Source organism: Tamandua tetradactyla, chromosome 25 (assembly GCF_023851605.1).
Source record: "Tamandua tetradactyla isolate mTamTet1 chromosome 25, mTamTet1.pri, whole genome shotgun sequence".
NCBI lineage: Eukaryota > Metazoa > Chordata > Mammalia > Pilosa > Myrmecophagidae > Tamandua > Tamandua tetradactyla.
This window is the reverse complement of record NC_135351.1, coordinates 42107177-42129887: the sequence shown is the minus strand read 5'-3', so window position 1 is coordinate 42129887 and position 22711 is coordinate 42107177. Positions and strand designations below refer to the sequence as shown.

The window sequence follows — 22711 nt, the reverse complement described above, 5'->3', positions numbered from 1 at the left end:
TTGTAAATTGAGTCCTCACCCTAGAGTTATATTCCTTATAGCAAATTAAATGTTTAAGTCCTAAATAACTTAGCATCTTGTTTAGAGTCTCTCATGCCATGAGTAATTTTGATGTAGTATCTCTTTCAGAAGCTTCAGAATAAGACATTTTATAGCTGTAGTTAAAAATTACTCACCAGAGTCTATTTTTCTACTTATTTAAGATTGTTGGATGGTGTAGCCAACAAGTCATTATGAAAAATGTCCAAGAGTAAAGTCATCAAAGCAAGAGAAAATGGCCATGGAAGGGGCAGAAAGCAGGCTTGAGGACTGAAGAAAATAATTGGCTAAATGAAGCATTGTCATAGAAGAAAATGCATGCTTTAGAAAAACTGATGCTTATCCCTGCTTTTCCATGTTAGGAGAGCAACCAAGTATTTCTTCTCTTATAGATACAACAACTCCATGGTGTCTCCATATAAACACTCGTCACAATCTTCAGATTTCCAGAGACCTCAAAAGATGTATGTGTTATCTGAGTATTGTCATCTGGGCCAGAAGAATTGATGACAGACTTTTCTCAAAAAAAATCATTTCCATAAATATCCATTTCCCAACCACGTAACGATTCTAGTCATGCTGACCTTCAAAGAAGAAACCACCGCCTGCCCCTAGAGATGCTAGCAAAACCTTTTTCTTTTCTGTGGATCTCTTTTCAATTAAACTTCCTCCTTTTTTCTCATATTCAAGGGTGTGAAATGTAGGCTTGAAAAGGTCAGTTATAAAATCTACATTAGAATAAGTAGATGTTAAATATTAACTGAATATTATGCTAGATTCAGGATTATTTCTTTGGACTGGTGATGAGTTGATTAGCCAACGACAGAAGCATTTAAGATGACTGGGTCCTGCCAATCCCACACACACAATGCCTTCAGGATACTGGCACCTAAGGCTAGATTGAGTATTAGATGGACACAAATGTCCTGAGTATGAATTTGTTCTTTGAACAGCTAAATGTACGTGAGAAACTACATAGTAACCGGGAGAGTTCCAGTGTGTGCTTGTGAACCAGACTTTCAGAGCCACAACACAGACTCATGGGGCTGGTCTATTATTCGTGCTGACACAAGGTTTTCTTTTCAGTAGCTCTGGACTGAAGTTTTAAGTAGAGAAGACACAAGCTGGAATGGAGATAATCATTCCAAGAGCTCTTTTTGGGACTATAGTGGAAAAGGCATAAAGTTTCATAATTTCTGGGAATATCTAGATTGGTTATCCATACATCCTAAACCATGTGTTTGTAAAAAGTAGCTTAAAAGATAAGATAATTTTAGCAACTTATCTGAGATTTCAGATGGAAGCCCTGTGGAAATAACAAGGAAATTTTACACAGGAAAATTGGTACATTCAATAAAAGCTGAAGTCACCAGCTTCTAGGAATTGGCCATGGAAGTGAAGCTTTTTGAGTGAAGCTTGAAAGATGACCATACAAATTACCATTACCTCCACTAAAATTGTGCCCTGAATGTTCACTTGTCAAAAATCTTTCTTCTCTATTACATTTATCAAATGGTTCAATAGGGTTAGGTATTTAACGGGAATGATATTTTCTCCCTCGGGTCTTTCACATGCATATTTAGCATTCTTAGGACTTTCTATATCACGATTGTAAATGAAATTATCTTTTATAGAAAAATAACAAATTTGATGGATATATTGAACAAATATACCTGAGTTTGACACAACCTCAATTTCAAGGTCTCTTATAATCCAGAGTTAAAAGGATTGGATGAAGTGGACAACAGATTTGGCAGTTGAGCCTCATCTTTCCTATAGGGAACAAAATGGGATTCTCTAATACATCAATCCATAAGCCTGAGAACGTTTATTACCTCACTCTTTCCCAAAGTGTCAGAGAAAGGCCAAGAACAATATCCACATATTATTATCGATGGCCTAGAATGGTGTCTGATAATCCAGGGCATGGCTTTGAGCACTATGTATCACAAGATGAGAGAGTCATTCTCTCTGAAATTATTTCATGTCTAGACAATATCAAAGAAAAAGCTTTGACTTAGGCTATAGTCTGTAACACTTCATTACTTTCTCTTTACAAAAGATAAAGAGGCTTCAGGCGCTGACATAGGAGCAGGGAAAATTCAATGACATTGTTTTCATTACCTTCACTTTCATTTTTACCTTCTGATTTCTGCATAGCACTGGTTTCATTTTACAATCGTGATATAAATTTTCCCACATAAATAAAAATATTTAAGTAACGGGGTACAAAAGTCTAAGTGCCTATGTTCGAGACTCTGTCTACCATAGAGTGACCTTTGAATCTTCATAAATGCTAGAATTAAATTTCTAGCAAGAATCTCATGAGTTAGATATTATTTCTCTTTCCTGTGGCCAAGAGAAGCCATTTGACCTGATTGTCAGGTTTGCTGGTTTTGTTGAAACTGCGGTGCAGGCTCTGAGGCAGAGCACAATGGCCGAACAAGGCTCTCTTCAGGGATGGCAGAAGCGACATGACCAAGGGAATTAAAGCTCTTCTCCACCCGCCAAGGGCGCACAAACATCAGAGAAACGTTCTCGGGCAGCGGGCTGGAGACTGCCACAGAGGCTCTTTGTGTGTCATACAAAGAGTGAAATACTTATTGGGAATTATAATATTCCCATCTGCTGGCTGGAGTCCATGTGAAATATGCTCTGGAAACTTTGGTGGCTGTTGCATTCTTGGGGCTTGCTGGAATTCCTGCTCCACCATAAATCCCCTCGGTGTGAGAGCAGAATAACCATGAACATGCCCCTGAATCACTGTCTTTACAACCCTAATAAAATTTATATCTATGTTGCATGCAAAATATTCCATGCTTCTAATTTCAGTGTCTTTACAGAGGAAGTTGATGTAACCCCAAAGCCAAAAGAAAAAGGGAACTATGTGGGTTTCTTTTTTCTGGGCTTTGGGCCCTCAGTGACACATGACAGATGTGCTAACCTTGCAAGCTAAATGACTGGGGCTGAGAAAATGTCTTTGTTTCCAGTGCCTCATATTTGAGAATGTTGCTGAATTCAAGGCAATGGTGTGGTGTGTGGTCACCTGATTGGAATTTCTCTTTATTAGAAAGAACGGAAATCGCTAACATTGAATTACCAAAAGCCTATGCATCCATTCCATAGAGGTAGCAGTTTAAATAACAACTTTTACACCACTGCAAATTACAAAAAAAAAAAAAAAAGAATGTATACATGGGATAGGGTGCTGGAAGTGTCAGCAATTATGTAAATATTGGTCGTTGAAAGATTGATATATGATTCAACTGATATATAATCCCATTCTCATCACTACGCTTTAACAGATTAAAAACCAGGGACAGCATGCCACCATGGAAAGGGATTTGTTGACCACAAAGTTGATTCAATAAGAAATTAAATCACTGAAAATTATTTAGCTTTTTAAAAGTGTAAAAGCTCTTTAAAAACAGTTTCCTAAAGAGAATACAAAATACCATGAAATATTGTCATAGTGTTTTTAATCACAGATCCCTATTATAATGCAAATTATTTCCTTTTGATTAAATGTCTTACTCTTACAACTTCCTCTGAAAGAGACTTTAGTTAAAAGTGCAGAGGAGCGGAAATGAAAGGGTCCCCATTCCAATAGTTACACGAGAGGGGAACTCAAGAGAGTCAAGGAATATTTGTTTATGTCACTAGTATTGCGAATGTACAGGCATACCTATTGACTCCAAATATCTTGGATAATGGACAAGCTTTGTTGGAACATTAGCTATTTTCACCCTTAGAATACGATTTTTTTATCACATCAGACACACGACAAACATAGAAGGTGGTGATTTCTTACCATGGCTTTGTTTATCGACTCTGCTAGTAAGTGGCATGTTAGTGGAAACAGCAGGTGCTGTAGCACTAGCAGAGCTTACAGCAGCTGGCAACAAAGATGAGAGAGATGTAATTTTGTAAGGAGCCCATGACAGCTACTGAGGATGCATGATCTACAAGTAATGCATGGAAATACATAGGGGGTGGGGGATGCAAACCATGGCTTGACACTGCATATGGCAGACTCCAAGGTTTTAATGCAGGGAACGAAGCCATGATTTCTATGGCACACATTAAGAATCTGCTCACAGGGCCTTTGTCACCATATCACCCAAAGGATCTGAAGCCAGCCCAGGGGGTCTAGAGAAAAGACACTGAGACTCTAGACCCAGGTCTGCCAGTGGCAGGCCAACCACACAAAAACTACTGAACTCTTCCAGAAGGCAGCCTCCTGAATTTGTAAAAAGAAACAGTTATAGAAAGAAGTCCTTAAGCACCTAGCAGCTTGAAAGTATCTAAATTAAGCCGGTTTGCCTGATACATTCAGGCAAAAGAAATAAAATCTCAGAAGAAAATGTATCTCTCTTTGAGAGGATAAACGTAAAGAAAAACAAAAAAAGAATGAAATGAATAGGCCAAATCAACCATTTAAAAATACCAATGACTTTTTTAAACATTGATGGATTACAAAAAGGTCAAGACTTCTTTTTCTTTTTGCAAGGTCAAGCCTTACAGGGAACCTATTTCATAGCATTATGTCATAACTATGCTTTTGATATTATTAAAACTCTAAAAGATGAAAATCTTATGTAACACTCTGATAATATCTCTCTAAGCAATTCTGGGTGAGCTATCTAAGAAGGGAAATAAATTACATACAAAACTTTCCCTTAGTCTATCTTAGAGGTGTACATTTGTATTAGTTATATATTCATAGGTACAATGACCTTTTTTCATGTATCACTCTTAATTAGAAAAAAACCCTACATTTAGAGCATTTAAGTAATGATGAAAAGAATGACCTTCCATAGGCTCTTTTATAGAATATTGAATTCCTTGATTCAAAATGTGTATCTTTTACTAAATATCTTCTTCATTCCAAAATAATATGGGGAAATCTTTTTGAAAGGTCTTTTTCTTTTCTATGAATAATTAATGATGTTTATCTTAACGCAAAATACATCAATGAACATGAAGTGCTTTTGGTCATTAAGGACAAAAGGGAAAAAAAAATCAGGCATCTGATCCTTTGATGCAAAGAGTCAGTACCATAGGTATTTTAGATTAAAGGAAAACAAAAGCATAGATCTTTGACTCAACAAAAGTGTGGTTTGCTTTTTTTTCCCTATCTCACATAACTAGCTTTTAAACAACACAGAGCAGATGGAAAGAAATTACATGGTGACGTTTTCATAAGATATTGATTGATAATAATATCAGAGAAAAAGGTCTCAGAAAGGAAAAAGAAGATTACAACGAGCTGCCTGCCCCCGCAGCCGCCCGACTCCCACATCCAAACTCCAGAGGAGAGCTTAGTTTCTGCTCTCTCAGTGTCACTTCTAAGCCCTGCCCCCTCCATGCTCCATCCTCTGAATAAGAGGATCAGCTTTTACCAAAGGCCCCGGTCACGATTCTTAATGTGGGACACGGAACATGCAACTTCCTAGGAAGCACTTGATAGAATAAATGAATGGAAGAGGATCACTTAGAAGAAGCAATGATAAAATTAAGCACAACATTGTAACATTGTTTTAAGACAGATGGTTTTAATGCTATAGTATTTAGCACACAACTATTTAGTCCATAATCTATCATTGGAATGGTGGCCGTAATATTATCTGCATGCATCATAGTAATTAATGCAATTAATTATATTAGTAATAGTTAAATATGCTATTTTTACCTTATGATCTAAGTCATATTGCAAACTGCAAATTGCCTCATAGCCTTGTCTTAAACTTCATTGAGAATTCAACACAATTGCATCACTTTCCCCTTGTTTTATGTACATGAATACGTCTCCAGAACACTGTAGGACAGTATTTACACTGGACTTTTGCAATATTCTTGAGAGGAAATAGAGGGGAAAAAATGAAATCAGCCCTCATTTATTAGCATGTCATCATTCACATGTAAAACCTCGGGGCTCCATGGAAAAGCGGCTGCCCCACGAGTGAATGCATTATTTCTCCCCGCTGTCTGCACTAAAACACAGCCAATAAGTCTTCGGTTTTGCTGCTTCTAGCTTTCCAAGGGAAAATCACGATAAAAATCAAAACAATGACACTTTAGTGACCCAAAATAGCAAGGAGCAAAGAGAGAGCGCCTGGGGCGGCGCCGCTGGCTGCCTACCTTGGCAGAGGGTGCCCAGGTCCGAGCAGCTGGCCAGTTCCGCGGCTGGGAGCGGGATCAGGTACGAACCTGAGTCAACAGAGAGGGGGGGAGAAGCGTTTGCCTTTTGATCGAATGGGCTTAGCCAAAGAAAACTGTCCCACAGCTGGGCCACCAGAGGCAGCCCCGGCAGCTTCCCAGGGTCACGGCCTCGTCGGGAATCCCTCCTGAAGTCCCCGTGCCCTGATTTTCTCAAATGGAAAGTTGAGGGGTGGAAATGGATCACAGAATCTTTAATTCAGTTTATTGGCCATCCACACACGAAGAGATAAGTGGTATTGATTGCCTTTTAAAGTCTGTGCAAAAGAGTCAAGTTCTTTTCCTAAAGTAAATTATCAGGCACAGGTGGAAATTTGGAGAACTGAGACAATATAAGCCTCAAGGATATGTTTTAAAAGTGAACTTGGAAGGGGTACAAGGGTGGTTCAGCGGCAGAATTCTCGCCTGCCATGTGGGAGACCCGGGTTTGATTCCCAGCCCATGCACTTCCCCCACAAACACACACACACACACAAAATTCAACAAATACAATAATGGGGTGCCCATATGGAAAAAGAATGAAATGTGACCCTCACCCCCACCCCTCACCATACAGCAGACAAAAAAAAGGGAACTTATATATCAATAACTACTCATCAAGTCAGTTCCTGGGCACGAGCATATGCTACTTGCAATTCCAGAAATAGAATTCTGAGACTTTGTCCATTTTTCATCTCGGGATTTTACTGACTCATCCTGGGCAGGAAAGAAGTATTGAGCTGATTTTCTAGTGGGGTTAGTGGATTTTCTTTGTTGCTGTAACTCTCTCTCTGAACTGGCAGCCTTTACGCGTGGATCGAGGCTGGCGTGGGTAGGCCAGCCCATGCCAGGGCACATGGCTCTACGGAAAAGGCAGCGGAGGGCATACACACAAATGTCTTCTGTTCGTGTAGCTATAATAGTGGCTATTTCCAGAACGGTGATTTCATTCTAATGCTGAAACATTTTCCAAGCTTTGCTGTGGGAACAGGAGGGCAGGGCAGGTCCATGTGCTGACCAAAGCCATTTGATTAGGTGAGAGGAGAGACACGGGCAGAGCCACGCCCTCCCAGCACCCCAGCAGGGCCCGCCTCGGGCAGGAAGCGGCAGGTGGGTGGCCTCACCTCGAGGAGGTCCCCTCCAGGTTCCTTCACTGCCTGCTGTCAGGCCAGAGCTGGGAGGGGATGGTCAGAGAGGACTCCTCGGTTCTCTGAGTGACCAAAGGGAAGCGCTTAGAGGGGGTCATGCAGCTTGGAGGGAGGGCGAGCAGGAACGCTGCCCTAAAGGAAGTCCAGGAGACGCTAACCCAGGTGACACCGGGAGATGGAAGAGACTCTAGTGCATAAGCCCGGGGAGACCTGGGCACCCCAGCCGCTTGGGGTTACCAGGGTACGTCTGCTTGGAGAACTGGCGAGAGGAGATGTGGAGAGCCTGGAACCCTGAGCGCAGGCTCCTCTCTCCCACTGGTGCACCCCACACACGCATACAGGATGGGGTGCTCAGTCTTTATGGAATAAACTCCTGAATGCATTATAAAGGACCACTAACATTTGGAAGTTGGTCTTAAAGGTGATGGTGGAAAATGAAGAGAAGGTAGAGAAGAAAATGAGACCCAGATTTTAAAACAATCACTTTTTAGGTCTCACGGGGAACTAAAAGAGAGAAGATGTGTGGAGGTAGGAATGATACTGAGACTCTGGGGTTAATAGCAGGAGTGCAATGAGGATGGACAGACAGAGCTGGCCCGCAGAAACCAACCTGAAAGAAGGACAGGTAGCCCAGGAAAGTAGGGGAAGAAGAGAGCCTGGCTTGTCCTAGTGTCCAGCTCGAGAAGCCGGGGCCTGATGAGACTGTCAGGGAGGACAGGGAAGGCTGGGGGAAGGCAAACTTGGGTGGGGACGGGGTAAACAGTAAGCTCAGTTGTGGGAATGGAAGTTCCCATGTGACATCTGCATCAGTGTTTTCAAAAGGGGTCCAGCCCGGTAACTCTCCGCGGAAACCGTTGCAGTGTCTAGGACCACCAGGGCTGGTGAGCAGATTGAGGAGAAAACAGGGTGGACACCTAGGGACGGAGCAGGTAGCGTCAGGGACAAGAAAAAGAGTTTTGGCCTGGAGAAGGTGAGAACACCTCTGCGGAGGCTGGGATTGTACAGCCTTCGATAACGGGTGCCTCATGGAGGGTAGCTCAGGAAAAAGTGAGCAGACCTCTCACTTCGCCATTGGGCTTTCGGGAGCTCCTCTACAAGAGATTAGGATCAGGGTCAGTTCGTGGGAGCCAAGGAATCTGCGGAAGCTTGGCTGTGAAAGGAAGCAGCAGAGACAGGGAGGTCACCAGAGGCAGGCTGCAGGGTCAGGCTCTATCACAACAGAGGTGGGATTTCATCTTGATTTCTCCTGCCCATTCTTCTCTCCCATCACACTCATACCCACTTCTTGCAGGACCTCACTTCTCTGATAGGTATTTCTATTTTAGTAAAGAACTTCTGAAAATGAAAAAGCCTTAAGCACCAGATCACCAATGCAATCTCAGCCACTGCGGCATGCAACAGAGGAGACCTTTGATGGGTTCCTGTCTCTCCAATTACACAACGTTGGCCGTCAAACGCTCCTGTTACAGAATCTCTGGAAGACAAAGGTTGATAAGGGCAGTGTTGTGGGAAAGAAGTTTTCCGGCTAATTGTGTTTCCTCTATGGTGCATTACAGGGCTTAGAGGGGGATGAAAGGAATAGAAATAGGAAGAGCGGTGATTAGAGCAAGATGTTGAAAGCTTTTCTTGAATACTTTGTCAGTTCTATTACATGGCAACAATTATAAATTTCAACATGCGACATTCTTGTTATGGAAAATTGTAACATTTGCTTCCCTGTAGTTTAACTATCAGTTGTTTTAGATTTTAAGTTTTTCCAGGGCACTTCTAGTGTACATTGGTTTTTAAATATCAACCAACATCATTTTATGAAGATCCAAAATAAAAATTAAATTTAAAGATCATTTTTGGGAAAATGATGAAAATAAAAATGATGGATTTAACTTATTCAGAAGGAAATTGTGTTGATAAATGCAATCTTACATTGCAAATATCGCAAATTACATAAGGAAATCCACGAAGTTAGGAAGTGTCCACAAACTTTTTATTTCTACCCAGCTCCATCTTTAGCATAACTGCATCAAAAAAGTCACTTCTCATGGTCAATTTTCAGGGACTGACAGATTTATAAACCAGGAGATTGTTCAGGAAATGGAGACCATCCTGTCTACTCGATAGCTCTAGACTCATGACAACAATGAAGTGTTCTCAGAACATAACCCACATGGGCTCACTGATTTGCAGGGGTGTCACAAAGGAGTTTAAAGATGCTTATTTAGTGTTAGTTGCAAAATTTAGAGCCAGAGTTTCTTGAAAATAAAAAAGTAACCGCTAAATATGAGCAATTGGAAAAAAGCTGTAAAACTCGTAACCTCTCTTTTATTTCTGCTGTTTTTTCTTCCAAAAGCATGCTACTGGAAGGAGTCTTTATTTATTTACGTAAGCGGTGGTTTAAAGGGTTGATGTGTAGCCAACACTCCGGGCCAAATTCTGCTTAATGAGAATTCAAATAACAGTAGCACAAACCCTCGCCATGAGTTTCAAAAACGGAAACAAAACGAATTCCATTCAATTCCCACTTTGCATTTGTTAACAAGATGGATTTTACATTTTTCATGAGCAAAAACATACAAAATAAAATCATTTCTTGAAGGTATTTTTACTCAAAAAGTATTTGGGTCATCTTCAAAGGGTAAAGTACTGTGTAAAGACAAAGTGATTTTATTTTTATTTAATTATTTAAAAAAATGATTTAGCAAGCAAAAAATTGCGACACCCAATCACTCGCTAGGGCGGGCAGGAAGGGGCTGACAGTGGCCCAGAGTCTCACGGCTGAGAAGGACAGAACCGTAATCAGTGCAAATGGCGGAAGGTGATGAAGCCTTACTAACTGGGTGCAAAATTTCGGAAATGAAAACAAAAGTCAGAGCAAATCCAAAAAGTTTCTAGGGAAGAAAAATACAATTGGGTAGATGTAAATTGTGTCTTTTCTCTGCACCCACAGTGGTTGATAAATGGAAGTGCTTAATAAGTGCTTGTTACATAAGTGTAATTTGTTCAAGCTTGGACTATTTATTGAGTTATTCTGCCTGCTCCTCAGGGAAGAGAAGCCCGTAAAATAAACAGAAGCGCTGGAGAAGGTACTGTCTGTCCTCTCTGAAAACTGATGGATGTTTGCCAGTATCTAGTCTTGAATCATAACACAGGCAAATAAATATTTACACCTATAATTAAAGAGTCCAGCCAGGAAATTATCTATCCATGGAGGTCATAAACCAAATATACTTAATAATATTGTTAGAAAAATCATGTTGCTATTAAATGAAAAGGAATTGCGGCCAAATAAAGCATTTCTTTCTGGAAAGGACTGACAAGATGAAATGTGAACAACAACAAAAAAAACTTGCTGAAAATTTCTTAATTAAGATGTAGTCCCCAAACATACTTAGAAAAGTATAAGAAAACAAAAAAGGCCAACTCTGAAATTGCTGAAACACGTATTAACAATAAATTGATTATACTAAGGCTGAGATACTTAACATTTGAAACAAATGACAGGCTATTTTACTATTAAGTATAGTCAGTCCAGTTCCACTACCTAATTTTCATATTACAATTTATTTAGCAATTGGCTTTTGGAACAACTAGCAACTTGCTATCAAAGATTGGTCCTGGAATTGTGCTAAACAGACATTGTCAGGCCAATGGAATGCTAGGAATGAAATTCCATTTTCTCATTGGTTACTGGACTGATCATTAGTTGTTGGAAATGACTGTTACCTTACACAGCAAGCCACAATGTTCCACCCGAAAGAAAGGAAGGTCAAAATGTTAATAGAGTATACTTTCTCTTCATTTATTGAAGTTCAGCTTTGCTATCAAGCCTGGACTCCATCTCTGTTAGAGGTATTTCCCGTCAGTTAATTAGTGACTCTTGGGTCTTTCAACTCCCAAAGCTGATGATTAAGCAGCAGGAAATTCCTTCCTCCCTTATTACTCACGGAACATGTCCAGCACATCTGAAGGCAGGGAATGGGTGCTGGACATCATCTCGGAATGTTAAAAAAGCCACAGGAAAACTCACAGGGACTCAAATGTTTGGACTCCGTTAGCTTCTGCTGCTTTGATCGAAAGGATTTTGAAAACTTACAGATAACTAAGTTCCTTAGCACGAAGCTGGTGCATTCCAGGATTTTTGAGTTGGAGTGGGGGCTGAGAGAGAGCCCTAAAGAGGTGACAGGCTCCCAAGGATGGGCCTGAGGGAGGGCACAGGGGCCGCAGGTTGCAGCCCCCCACGCCCTGTGCACGGAGTCCTGAGGCTGGGGGCACCTGGGAGAGGAGACCCCCCACCTTACCTTCAATTGTGCCGGTCCTGGAGGAAGGCTGGCCTCGGGTTGCCAGATTTTTGTTTTCCAGAAGAGTTTATTTATATGTGAACTATTCTGATTGTTTAAGGTGCTCAATACATTTTGTAGAAAGTGTCGTGTGGGGCAAACGTAAACGAACAAGAACTAATGCTGCCGCCACCCCACTTGTCTGAGGGCTGCGGTGGGTGGCCTCTGGCCCTTAGACCAAAGCAGGTCCTTTCCTGTGTTGCCCGAGGGTGGCTCCGGAGAATCGGCCCCTTCCATGGGGGGGGGGGGGGCACAGCTGCGACCCCATAAAAGTATCCCCAAGAGCAGAGGCCTCCTGCACTGCCCACCCCCAGGCCATAAAACTGCCCGAGGTGAGGAATCCCTGAACCCTCTGTCGCTCCAATATGGGCATCTTAAGGTTTCCAAGGAGCACTGCAGAAAAGACACCTGTTAATTTTGTTTACAACAAACCCATGGTGAGCGCCCTGGAGAGCTCACAATTTTCCACAGGGTGGGGAGAGGCCCGGGGTGCCTGCACCAGCCTGCACCAGCCAGCCCTGCTTATCCTTTATTCTGGGTGAGATGGCAGAGCTCTGAAAGCACACTTTCTGGGTTCGAGAGACTCTCAAGTGATCCTGGAAAATTCCCGGCTGTCTGTGTGCCGCAGCTCCCTTTTCTACCACAGGGTGCCTGCAGGGTCAGCAGTACCGGGGCTGGGGAGGAAGACAGGAGGGGAGGAGCACCTGGTCCTACCTAGGCGTTTAATTCCAGGCGATACTGGTATTAGCAATTATTAACGCACCTAGCCAAATTCATATTTCCTGCCATCGCCACTGTCCTCAAAAACTGCCCTTTGCAAAGAGAGAAAGGTCAATCTATGACCCTGAAGGGGTATGAATAGCCTCCTGAGAAGACATGCCTACGGGGCAGGATGGCCCACCACCTCCAGCTGTCCCCCCCCCCACAGTCCCCAATGCAGGACAGAGCCCCTCCCCCCACTGCTCACCCCGACAGTACACACACACCTGGGGTTTGCCCAATTTCCTCTCCCAGAAAGGACTTTGGCCCTGGAGAGCCTCTCCAGCTCATGGTGGGCTGAGGGAGGGGTGTCTTCTCTTGAAGAGGACCCTGGTTCACCCCGTTTCCCACAAGGAACAGGGGAAGCTCCATCTCATGCCAGCTTTACTGGCCTGCCCATTACAGCACGGCAGTACAGGCCAGGTGGAGGGACGGGAGATGGGGGTCCCAGGGACACAGGTGGGGACAGTCTCATGTCTCACAAAGGATCCCAAGTGTTAGGAAAAATTCCTGACAAAACTCCTCCAGAGTCCAAGACAAGCTACTTTTATATCCAAGGCCCCTTCTTTCTCCTTTTCTTGGGCTCCCCTCTGTGACTAAAGAGCAAAAATGATTTCATCATATGTGCTTGTTTGAATCTGTCATGTACTCAAGAAAAGCCATGCTCTTTAAACCTCATTCAGTATTGCTGGGTGGGAGTTTTTATTGTTTCCATTGAGACATAACCCACCCAATTGTGGGTGTGTTCTAGTTGGGTAGCCGCGGAATGCAATATACCAGAAATGAAATGGCTTTTTAAAAGGGGAATTTAATAAGTTGCTAGCTTACAGTTCTAAGGCCAAGAAAATGTCCCAATTACAACAAGTCTATAGATATGTCCAATCAAAGGCATCCAGGGAAAGATACCTTGGTTCAAAGAGGCCAATTAAGTTTAGGGTTTCTCTCTCAAGTGAGAAGGCACATGGCGAATACAGCCACGGTTTCTCTCTCATCTAGAAAGGCACATGGTGAGCACGGCATCATCTACTAGCTTTCTCTCCTGGCTTCCTGTTTCATGAAGCTCCCCGGGAGGTGTCTTCCTTCTTCATCTTCAAAGCGCCGGCTAATGGACTCTCTGCTTCATGGTGCTGCAGCATTCTCTGTTCTCTCTGAATCTCCTTCATTCTCTAAAATGTTTCCTCTTTTATAGGACTCCAGAAATTTATCAAGACCCACCCAAATGGGTGGAGACATGTCATTACCTAATCCAGCTTAACAACCACTCTTGATTAAATCACATTTCCAGGGAGATGATCTGATTATAGTTTCAAACATGTAGTATTGAATAGGGATTATTCTGCCTTTATGAAATGGGATTTAGATTAAAATGTGGCTTTTCTAGGGGACATACATCCTTTCAAACCAGCACAGGATGGTACCTTTTGATTAGGTGGGTCCCATGGAGATGTGTCTCCACCCATTCAAGGTGGGGTTGCTCACTAGAGCCCTTTGAAAAGGAACCATTTAGGGAAAAAGCTAGAGAACCAACAGAGCCCACACAGCCAGAGACTTCTGGAAATGTAAAAGGAAAACAGCCCCAGTGAAGCCTTATGAAATGAGGAGAAAAAGCTAGCAGATGTTGCTGTGTACCCTCCCAGCTAAGAGAGGCATCCTGAACCCAAAGACCTTGCAGATGCCAGCCACATGACTTACCAGCTGACAGAGCTATTCCAGATAGCACCAACCTTTCTTGAGTGGATGTAATCTCTTGTTGGTGCCTTAATTTGGACACTTTCATGGCTTTAGAACTGTACACTTGCAACATATTAAATTCCCTATTTAAAAGCCATTCTATTTCTGGTATATTGCGTTACATGAGCTTACAAACTTAAAACAGATTTTGGTACCAGAGAAGTGGGGTGCTGTGGTTTGCAAATACCAAACATGTTGGAACAGCTTTTTAAATGGATAAGGGGAAGATTCTGGAAGAGTTGTGAGGAGCTTGATAGATGAGGCCCAGAATGCTTTGAAGAGACTGTTGGTAGAAATGTGGACTCTAAAGAAACTTCTGATAAGGCCTTAAATGGAAATGATGAATGATTTATTGCAAACTGGAAGTAAGGCAACCCTTGTTTTAAAATGGCAGATAATCTGGCCAAATTGACTACTGGTTTTGGATAGAAGGCAGATTTTAAAAGCCATGAACTTGGATATTTAGAAGAGATTTCCAAATTAAATGTGGAAAGTGAAGCCTGGTTTCTCCTTGAAGCTTATAGTGAAACATGACAGGAAATAGATAAGCTAAGAACTGAACTTTTGGTATAAAGAAACCAGAAATTGATGGTCTGAAAATTCTGGGCTTCCAGAAGGGGAGACCCTAGAGAAAAGTGCCACACATGATGATTTAACCAAACATGGAAACAGTCAGCCATTTCAGAAAAAGTCAGGATTGGAGATGGAGTTATCCAGGAAGGATTTGTGGAAAGTCCCTTTTTCTTATGGGCATGATCCCAGTGTACGCCATAGAAAACCAACAAGAGTATTGTAGGATCTGTATAAATAGAACCACTGCCGGTCTGGACTAAAAGGGACAGAAAAGGAACAAATCGGATGGAAAACAACCTCAGAGGCAGAACCATGGAAGTTAAAGTCTGAAGCCAAGAAACCTCAGGCCAGGAGAGTGAACCCACCCAAGCACTTGGAGAGGGAGATCTGCCTCAAGGGCTGAGGATGGGCCTTCCAACCTCATCCTCACTGGTCAGGAAGAGTTAGACCCCAGGCCTCAGGGAGGGTGGAGCACATTCCTTCAGGATTGGGAAGACCCTGGCTGTCACAACACTGTTTTGAGGGGACTGAGCATGTGCCTAGGAGATGGCAGAGAGCCTGGGTGCTGCCCCAATGCTTGAAGAGGGTGGAGCTGAGAAAAAGGTGGTCTCCTCAGTGTTCCCCAAGGTTGCATTTGGATAGAAGTGGGCCACTGCATAGGCCCTTGGAAAGGGTGAGACTGCTGCTTTCTAAAGCCCCAAGGATAAATGACTCTGGGACTTTTTAATGTAATGGAGTTTGCCCTGAAGGTTTTTGGAACTGTTTGGGTCTGGTGACCCCTGTGTTCCTTCCAATTTCTCACTATGGAGATGGGAACATTATCCATGAATGACCCTCCTTTGTATATTAGCAGCAGATAACTTGTTCTTAGTTTCACAAGTCCACAGCAGGGGAGAATTTTGCCTTATAACAGACCACACTTACAATTGCCTTTGATGAGATTTTGTACTGTTTCTGACTTCGTATTGTATTTTTATTTTTACTGAAATGGTTTAAGGCTTTGTGATATTGTGATGGAATGAATGTATTTTGCATTTGGAAGCAACATGTTTTTTGGGGGTCCAAAGGGTGAAATGTGCCAGTTTGAAACTGTTGTGTATGCCAGAAAAGCCATGTTCTTTAATCTTCATTAAATATTGCTGGGTGGGAGCTTTTGATTGTTTCCATGGAGATGTCACTCACCCAGTTGTGGGTGGTAACCTTTGATTAGATAGTTTCCATGGAGATGTGTCTCCACCCATCCAAGGTGGGGTTGCTAACTGAAGCCCTTTAAGAGGGAACCATTTAAAGAAAAAGCTAGAGAACCAACAGAGCCCACATAGCCAGAGACCATTGGAGATGCAAAAGGAAAACACCCCTGGGGAAGCCTTATGAAATGAGGAGAGAAAGCTAGCAGATGTCGCCGTGTGCCTTCCCAGCTAAAAGAGGTGTCCAGAAGCCAAAGACCCTGCAGATGCCAGCCATGTGCTTTCCCAGCTGACAGAGCTGTTCTGGATGGCATCAGCCTTTCTTCGGTGGAAGTAACCTTGTGTTGGTGCCTTAATTTGGATACTTTCATGGTTTAGAACTATATACTTGGAACCTATTAAATTCCCTTTTTAAAGCCATTCTATTTCTGGTATATTGCGTTCTGGCAGCTTACAAACTAAAACATCATATAACATTCAAATTTAACAATGGAATTGCTACTTTATTTGAATTGGTAGCAATGACTTAACATAAAACGTGACTTCCAGAATTAATTCATACAATGAATGGCCGAGCAGATAAGGGATTTAAGTGTCAAAAGAGCTCATAAGTAACAAATACATAGAGAAAACCTAGACAGAACATCTTGGGGACACACATGTCAATAAAACACTGCCAAAAGAAGACACGCATGGACTCACCACAGCTCAGGTTGCTTTCCGCTTTCAGCGCTAGGGTCGGGATTGTCCAAAAGTCATTCTGCCAGTCGACCACATTTCCCTTTACATCACAGCTGAGGTTGGAGAGGATTTTGGAATTCATAGTAAAATTCCAAAGTCGGAAGTTATACATGTTCCCTTTTAGAGAAGCAATTTCATTCTGCGCAGAGCCCAACAACAATTTCCCACGCTCAGGAATGACTTTGCCGATGGTGGAATCACAGGGCGCCATGTCAAAGCTTCTCTTGAAGTGCACACCTACAGAGCCCAGAGAACTGTCCCAAGCCAGGCAGAGCCGTTCAAAGCTTTCTGTGAAAAGGTCTTCACCTTCCTTGACAGGGAGCACATCGTTTAGTGAGCATCTCAAACCGGAAAGAGATAGGAAGTAGCCATTGCTGTCCTTTCCGAAATGGAGCCAGGCTGTGAAGGATGCGTCCACGTAGGAAAAAGCCATCCAGTCGCTGTCCCCGTGGCCAGCTTTGGAGGCTTCGAAGCAGACTGTGAAAGCACTGAGCTGTGGAATGGACACACTTTTTGCCACAGATACTTGGTAGGCATCTAGCGTGGGGGGTAGAATGACCTTTTGATTCCTTAAGGACACGGCAACTAGAACAAAAGATAATACCAGAAAGAGAGTGTATGAGCTCCAGAACATGGACCGATGAGACTCAAAAAGTCTGCCCTGCCAGCGCGCTCCACCACCTGCACAGATGGGCATTTCTCTCACCGGTCGCCCCTCACTCCTTTTCCTTGTCCGTCCATGTCTTTCCTACCACCAATAGTCTATACCAATAACAATGCCAATAAAAGTCAAAAGCGCTCCTTATTGGACTCTTACTGCCAGGCACTGCTAGATGTTCCCATAAGCACCGTCCCAGATAAACCATCACCGCCACTCGGCCTATTTATTGAGGCCTTCATTTAACAAATGTGGACACTGTCCTTTAGAACTTGACTCACCTTGCTATTAAGTGGAAGGGCTGGGATTCCAAGCAATTCTGCCTGTTCCCACAGCCTAAGCCTCTCCCCTGTAACTCACCAACCCCTCACTTCACTCTTTGTTCTTCTCTCTACACTCCCTCTCCATAATAAAACCTCTCTCAATCCATACTCCAACTCCAAGGCCACCCCCAGCCTCCCAGCTCTGGAGGCAGATATGAGACTATCCAGGACATCAGAGGATATAAAGTTCAAGAGAGGTGGCTCAGTGGCAGAATTCTCATCTGCCATGCCAGAGACCCGGGTTCGATTCCTGATGCCTGCCCAGGCAAAAAACAAAAAACTTTCAAGAGAAATCCCACTCATTTTAACCCCGACTGTGGTTGACTCTCACACTTAAACCCCTGCATGCAGCTCGTCAAGAAGAAAACAAACATTTTTTCAATCCCCGAATTGAAAACAAAACAAAGCAAAAATCCCCCATACAATTAAGAAAATATTCATTTCAGGAGCGCTCTGTGTAGACATTTAAATTTTCCAATGATTTCTAAACCTAACAAACGATAGCTCTATTTTTTTAATGCTAGTTGCCCTTCTCTCTTCCCAGACATCCCTATACTACTCTTTCCCCTCAAAAAAAACCAGAAAAAAAAACTCTTTCTGCCCACCTCCAGGCTAGTTTGGGAAAAAACGCAAAGACAGTTCCCTGGAGGCGCATCCAGTGAAAAAGCAAACCTACGTGGCATTTCAGGATCCGCTGCAGCCCAACCTGTGCAGGTGAGCTGGTGTGCCCCATGGAGGCTGTGCCCGGTGCTGACCTGGCCGCGGCATCACCGCCTCCCCGCCTCGGTTCTGCCTGGACAGTGAAAAAGGCTGGCACCTATTGCCCAAGTGTCACTGAGGATGTCAGTGCACACCTGCAAGGCACCAGCCCAGCACCTGCCCTGCAGCCAGCAAGCAGAGGGGACCCACCATTGCTGGATGTACACGTCCAAAGTCAAAAAAAGGATGGGAACTGATTAAACACTGCAATGGACTCCAACTCCAAGGCCACCCCCAGCCTTCCAGCTCTAGAGGCAGATATGAGACTATCCAGGACATCAGAGGACATAAAGTTCAAGAGTCACATCACAGACTCTGTGCAACGTTCTGTACTGACTAGAGAGAGAAACATTCCAATTCTGGTTCTCCATTAAGAGTCTTTTAAAGACATCTTTCATCCACCCCAAGGGTAGCTCTGGGATAAAATATATCATTTTAATATAAATTTACTAGTTAACAAATCATGATGGAATTTAACAGAATCATGGATTTTAGTCTACTTTAAAACAAAATAAAGCTTTTTGCAGGTCTATTTATTCGAAGAGATGATTATACAACACGATAAACCCAGTACTCTATATGAATGAAAAACATAAACAGGCCAAAAGGATATATGTCCAACAACATTTTATTAGGGTTTAAAACTGATGGTAGAGGTATGGATAATTCTAAATCATTTCTTCTTCATTTCCAAATTTCTGACAGTATTTTATAACTTTTGAAATATTGTTTTTTATTAAGTAAATCTTGTGTGGGTTTTTTTGTGTATTTATCATCATGATCATTTCTCAGAACGTTTGCATTAATTCAGAAAAAGAAATAAAAAGAAAACAGAAAAAACTCATACATACCATACCCCTTACCCCTCTCTTTCATTGATCACTAGCATTTCAATCTACTAAATTTACTTTAACATTTGTTCCCCCTATTATTTATTTATTCTTAATCCACATGTTCTACTCGTCTGCCGATAAGGTAGATAAAAGGAGCATCAAACACAAGGTTTTCACAGCCACACAGTCACAGTGTGAAAGCTGTATCATTATACAATCATCTCCAAGAAACAGGGCTACTGGAACACAGCTCTACATTTTCAGGCAGTTCCCTCCAGCCCCTCCATTACACCCTAACTAAACAGGTGATACCTATTTAATGCGTAAGACTAACCTCCAGGATAACCTTTCGACTCTGTTTGAAATCTCTCAGCCATTGACACTTTATTTTGTCTCATTTTGCTCTTTCCCCTTTTGGTCAAGAAGGTTTTCTCAATCCCTTGGTGCTGAGTCCCAGATCATACTAGGATTTCTGTTCCATGTTGCCAGGAAGGTCCACACCCCTGGGAGTCATGTCCCATGTAGAGAGGGGGAGGGCTGTGAGTTTGCCTGCTGTGTTGGCTGAGAGAGAGAGGCCACATCTGAGTAACAGAAGAGGTTCTCTTGGGGGTGACTCTTAGGCCTAATTTTAAGTAGGCTTAGCCTATCCATTGTGAGGTTAAGTTTCTTATGAACAAACCCCAAGACTGGGGGCTCAGCCTATAGCTTTGGTTGTCCCCATTGCTTGTGAGAATATCAAGAATTCTTCACTTGGGAAAGCTGAATTTTCCCCCTTTTTCACCATTCCCCCAAGGGGACTTTGCAAATACTTTTTTGTTCACTGTTCAAATCACTCTGGGATTTATCGGGGCATCACTCTGGACAAACCTACAAAATCTCATGCCCTACTCAAGGTTCCAAGTGTTATGGTGTTCAATTAAGCAGTCCACATAAGTTATATTAGGAAACACACTAGTCAAAATATAAATTTTGCACCAAATAAACATTTTTTGCTTTAGTCTCACACGTAAGTTACAGTTTTAAAATATTAATTACCATCTATTTTCAACACCCTGCAATATTGACATTCCTTTGTTCTTCCTCATGCAAAACATTTTTAAATTTGTACATTTAGTCACTATCATTATATACTCTAGGCATTCCTAGATTATACCATCTCAGTCTCTATTGTATGTCTTTCCTTCTGATTTCATTTGTGCCCCCCAGGCCTCCTCCCTCTATCATTCTCACATTCAGCTTCATTCAGTGTTCTAACATTATTGTATAAAATCATGTGTGTTTTAATTAACAACACACACAGACCTAATATCAATGTCTGTCAAAAACAGCAAGTAGGGTGGGCCACGGTGACTCAGCAGGCAAGATTGCTCGCCTGCCATGCCAGAGGACCGCGTTCAAGTCCTAGTACCTGCCCATGTAAAAAAAAAAAAAAAACAGCAAGTAACTCCATAAGGAAAAACACAATTTACAATAATAAGTGTCAGCCATTTTGATGGTTGGGCCTTTCTTTTTTTACCATGGCACCTACTTATAGGAAGCTAAGGAGAGAACTATATTTACATATAACTGAATATTATAGTCTTGAGGCTCAAAAGAGTTTTACTTAAACAAAGACAGGTTTTAAAAAGATTTTATTATTTAAAATTAGTTTGCGCCAGAATCAGGGCAATATGTTTGAAAATAAGTTTTATTTCCTTTAACTGAGGATGTTCAGGGGACTTTCTTGAACTATGGTGCTTATTAATTTAAGATATTACTAGCTCGTTTTTATTTTCACACACTAATTTTTTTTAATTTATTTTTTTACTGCATGACCAGGCAATAAATCAAACCTGAGTCTCCGGCATGGCAGGCGAGAACTCTGCCCGCTGAGCCACCGTAACCTGCCCACATTAATTTTTTATGACTATCTCCTACATAGTTCTATAAAAGGGCATCTTAAAAACCCCAAATAAGTGGATTTCTAAACAGGGCTGTTTTTAATTATGAGTGGAGAGATGTTAAATATTACTGGCTTAAATTATTAGCAGAACATCTTAGAGTTATCCCAAGCAGCTTTTAAATGCTCTGCATATAAACATATAAAAGAAGTCAGCTCTGCTTGCATCCAGATTTCGGATCTGGTACCAATATATTGCTAATGAGAATGTTCAGAGACCACTAACAGACTCTTGCCTTTAAACCTCCGGCTCATCACCACACTCACATAAGCGCGCCTGCCTGCCTTCCGGTCCTCGTTTGCATTACAGGGCCTGCTGAGTGAGAGCAGGGCTTGGCGGGGTCTAGTTGGCATACCTCTGGTGTAGCTGGCGCTGAATCCTTTCTTCTGGATGCTAAAGTCACTGGAAAAGGACACCAGCATCTCATTCGCACTCGAGTTGAATGAGAGACCTTTGGCCGTCGCACCACAAAATTTAGTCTGGCTCTCCCCATTATCGAGGGACAAGGAGTCATAGATGCAGTTGGGAGCTTCTTCGATGTCGAAGTCATGGAACGTGACCTGGAGGATGAAGCCGGAGGGGGCGCGCAGCGTCCACAGACAGGCCTGGCTGTTGGGGTAGTCGCCGGGGTAGCATGGAGACGTGAAGGTGCCAGACGGGCTGGACAGCACAAGCCTGCAATTGGCACAGCCCTGTGCTGTTGGCCGGACAAAAGAGAGACAGAGAGAGGGCTGGGATCAGATGCATGCACTAAATCGCACGTACCGCCCGCTGGAGCAGCCCCCCAGGAAACACTGGCAACCACCAAAGACAGCAAGGAAAGTTGAAAGGAAGATGGAACCATCTCAAGGAAAAGCTGTGCCAAGAGAGCAACAAAACATAAAAGAAAAACACAGCATCTTGCAGCAACGAGTCTTAAACTTGGGGGGCTCACATACTCTGGGAATCTGGTGAGAGCTCTGGGGACTGACCCTAGTCAAATTCGCAGGAGCTCCCCAGGCTTTGCAGGCAATCTAGAGGAGTCCGCAAGCTTCAGGAGCAAAGGAGGGATTTCACAAAGGCCGGGGGACCTGGGATGAGGAGCCTTCTCTGCAGAATCCAGGCGGCTCAGAGGGGGGAATGTGGGACCCTGACGGCTGCATCTGATATTCCAAATCATGGATGGGGAGGAAGAATGCTTGGGAAATATATGTTTAAATAAAAAGCTGCCAGCTGATCATTCCTGGCAGACTGCACTTTTTCTAAAATCTAAACAAATAGCATCACCTCGCATGTGTGGAATATTTACAGCTTTGGAAGCACTTTTGCTTATTTCATTTGTTTACTACAGTTGGTAATTATATAACCAGATGTTGATGCTGTGTTGCTCATTCATTCAATAAATATACCCTGAGCCCTCTTCTCAGTCGTTGGCTTATACCAATATGCAGGAAAGACAGTGTCTCTGAGCAATTCTTACCCTTCAGTCTTGGACCTAAAGATACAGAA

At 42.7% G+C, this 22711-nt stretch overlaps 1 protein-coding gene across 2 annotated transcripts in view; it reads right to left on the bottom strand.

Moving 5' to 3' along the window:
* Window positions 1–22711, bottom strand: part of ADGRG6 (adhesion G protein-coupled receptor G6) — a 130367-nt gene that overhangs the window by 49477 nt on the left and 58179 nt on the right. For both annotated transcript variants that reach the window (XM_077143342.1, XM_077143343.1), the window contains exons 3-6: window positions 21579–21920; window positions 16672–17295; window positions 6181–6249; window positions 3851–3934 (exon numbers count right to left, since the gene is read on the bottom strand). In XM_077143342.1, coding sequence (XP_076999457.1) covers window positions 3851–3934; window positions 6181–6249; window positions 16672–17295; window positions 21579–21920 — 1119 coding nt within the window. The remainder of the gene's footprint in view (window positions 1–3850; window positions 3935–6180; window positions 6250–16671; window positions 17296–21578; window positions 21921–22711) is intronic.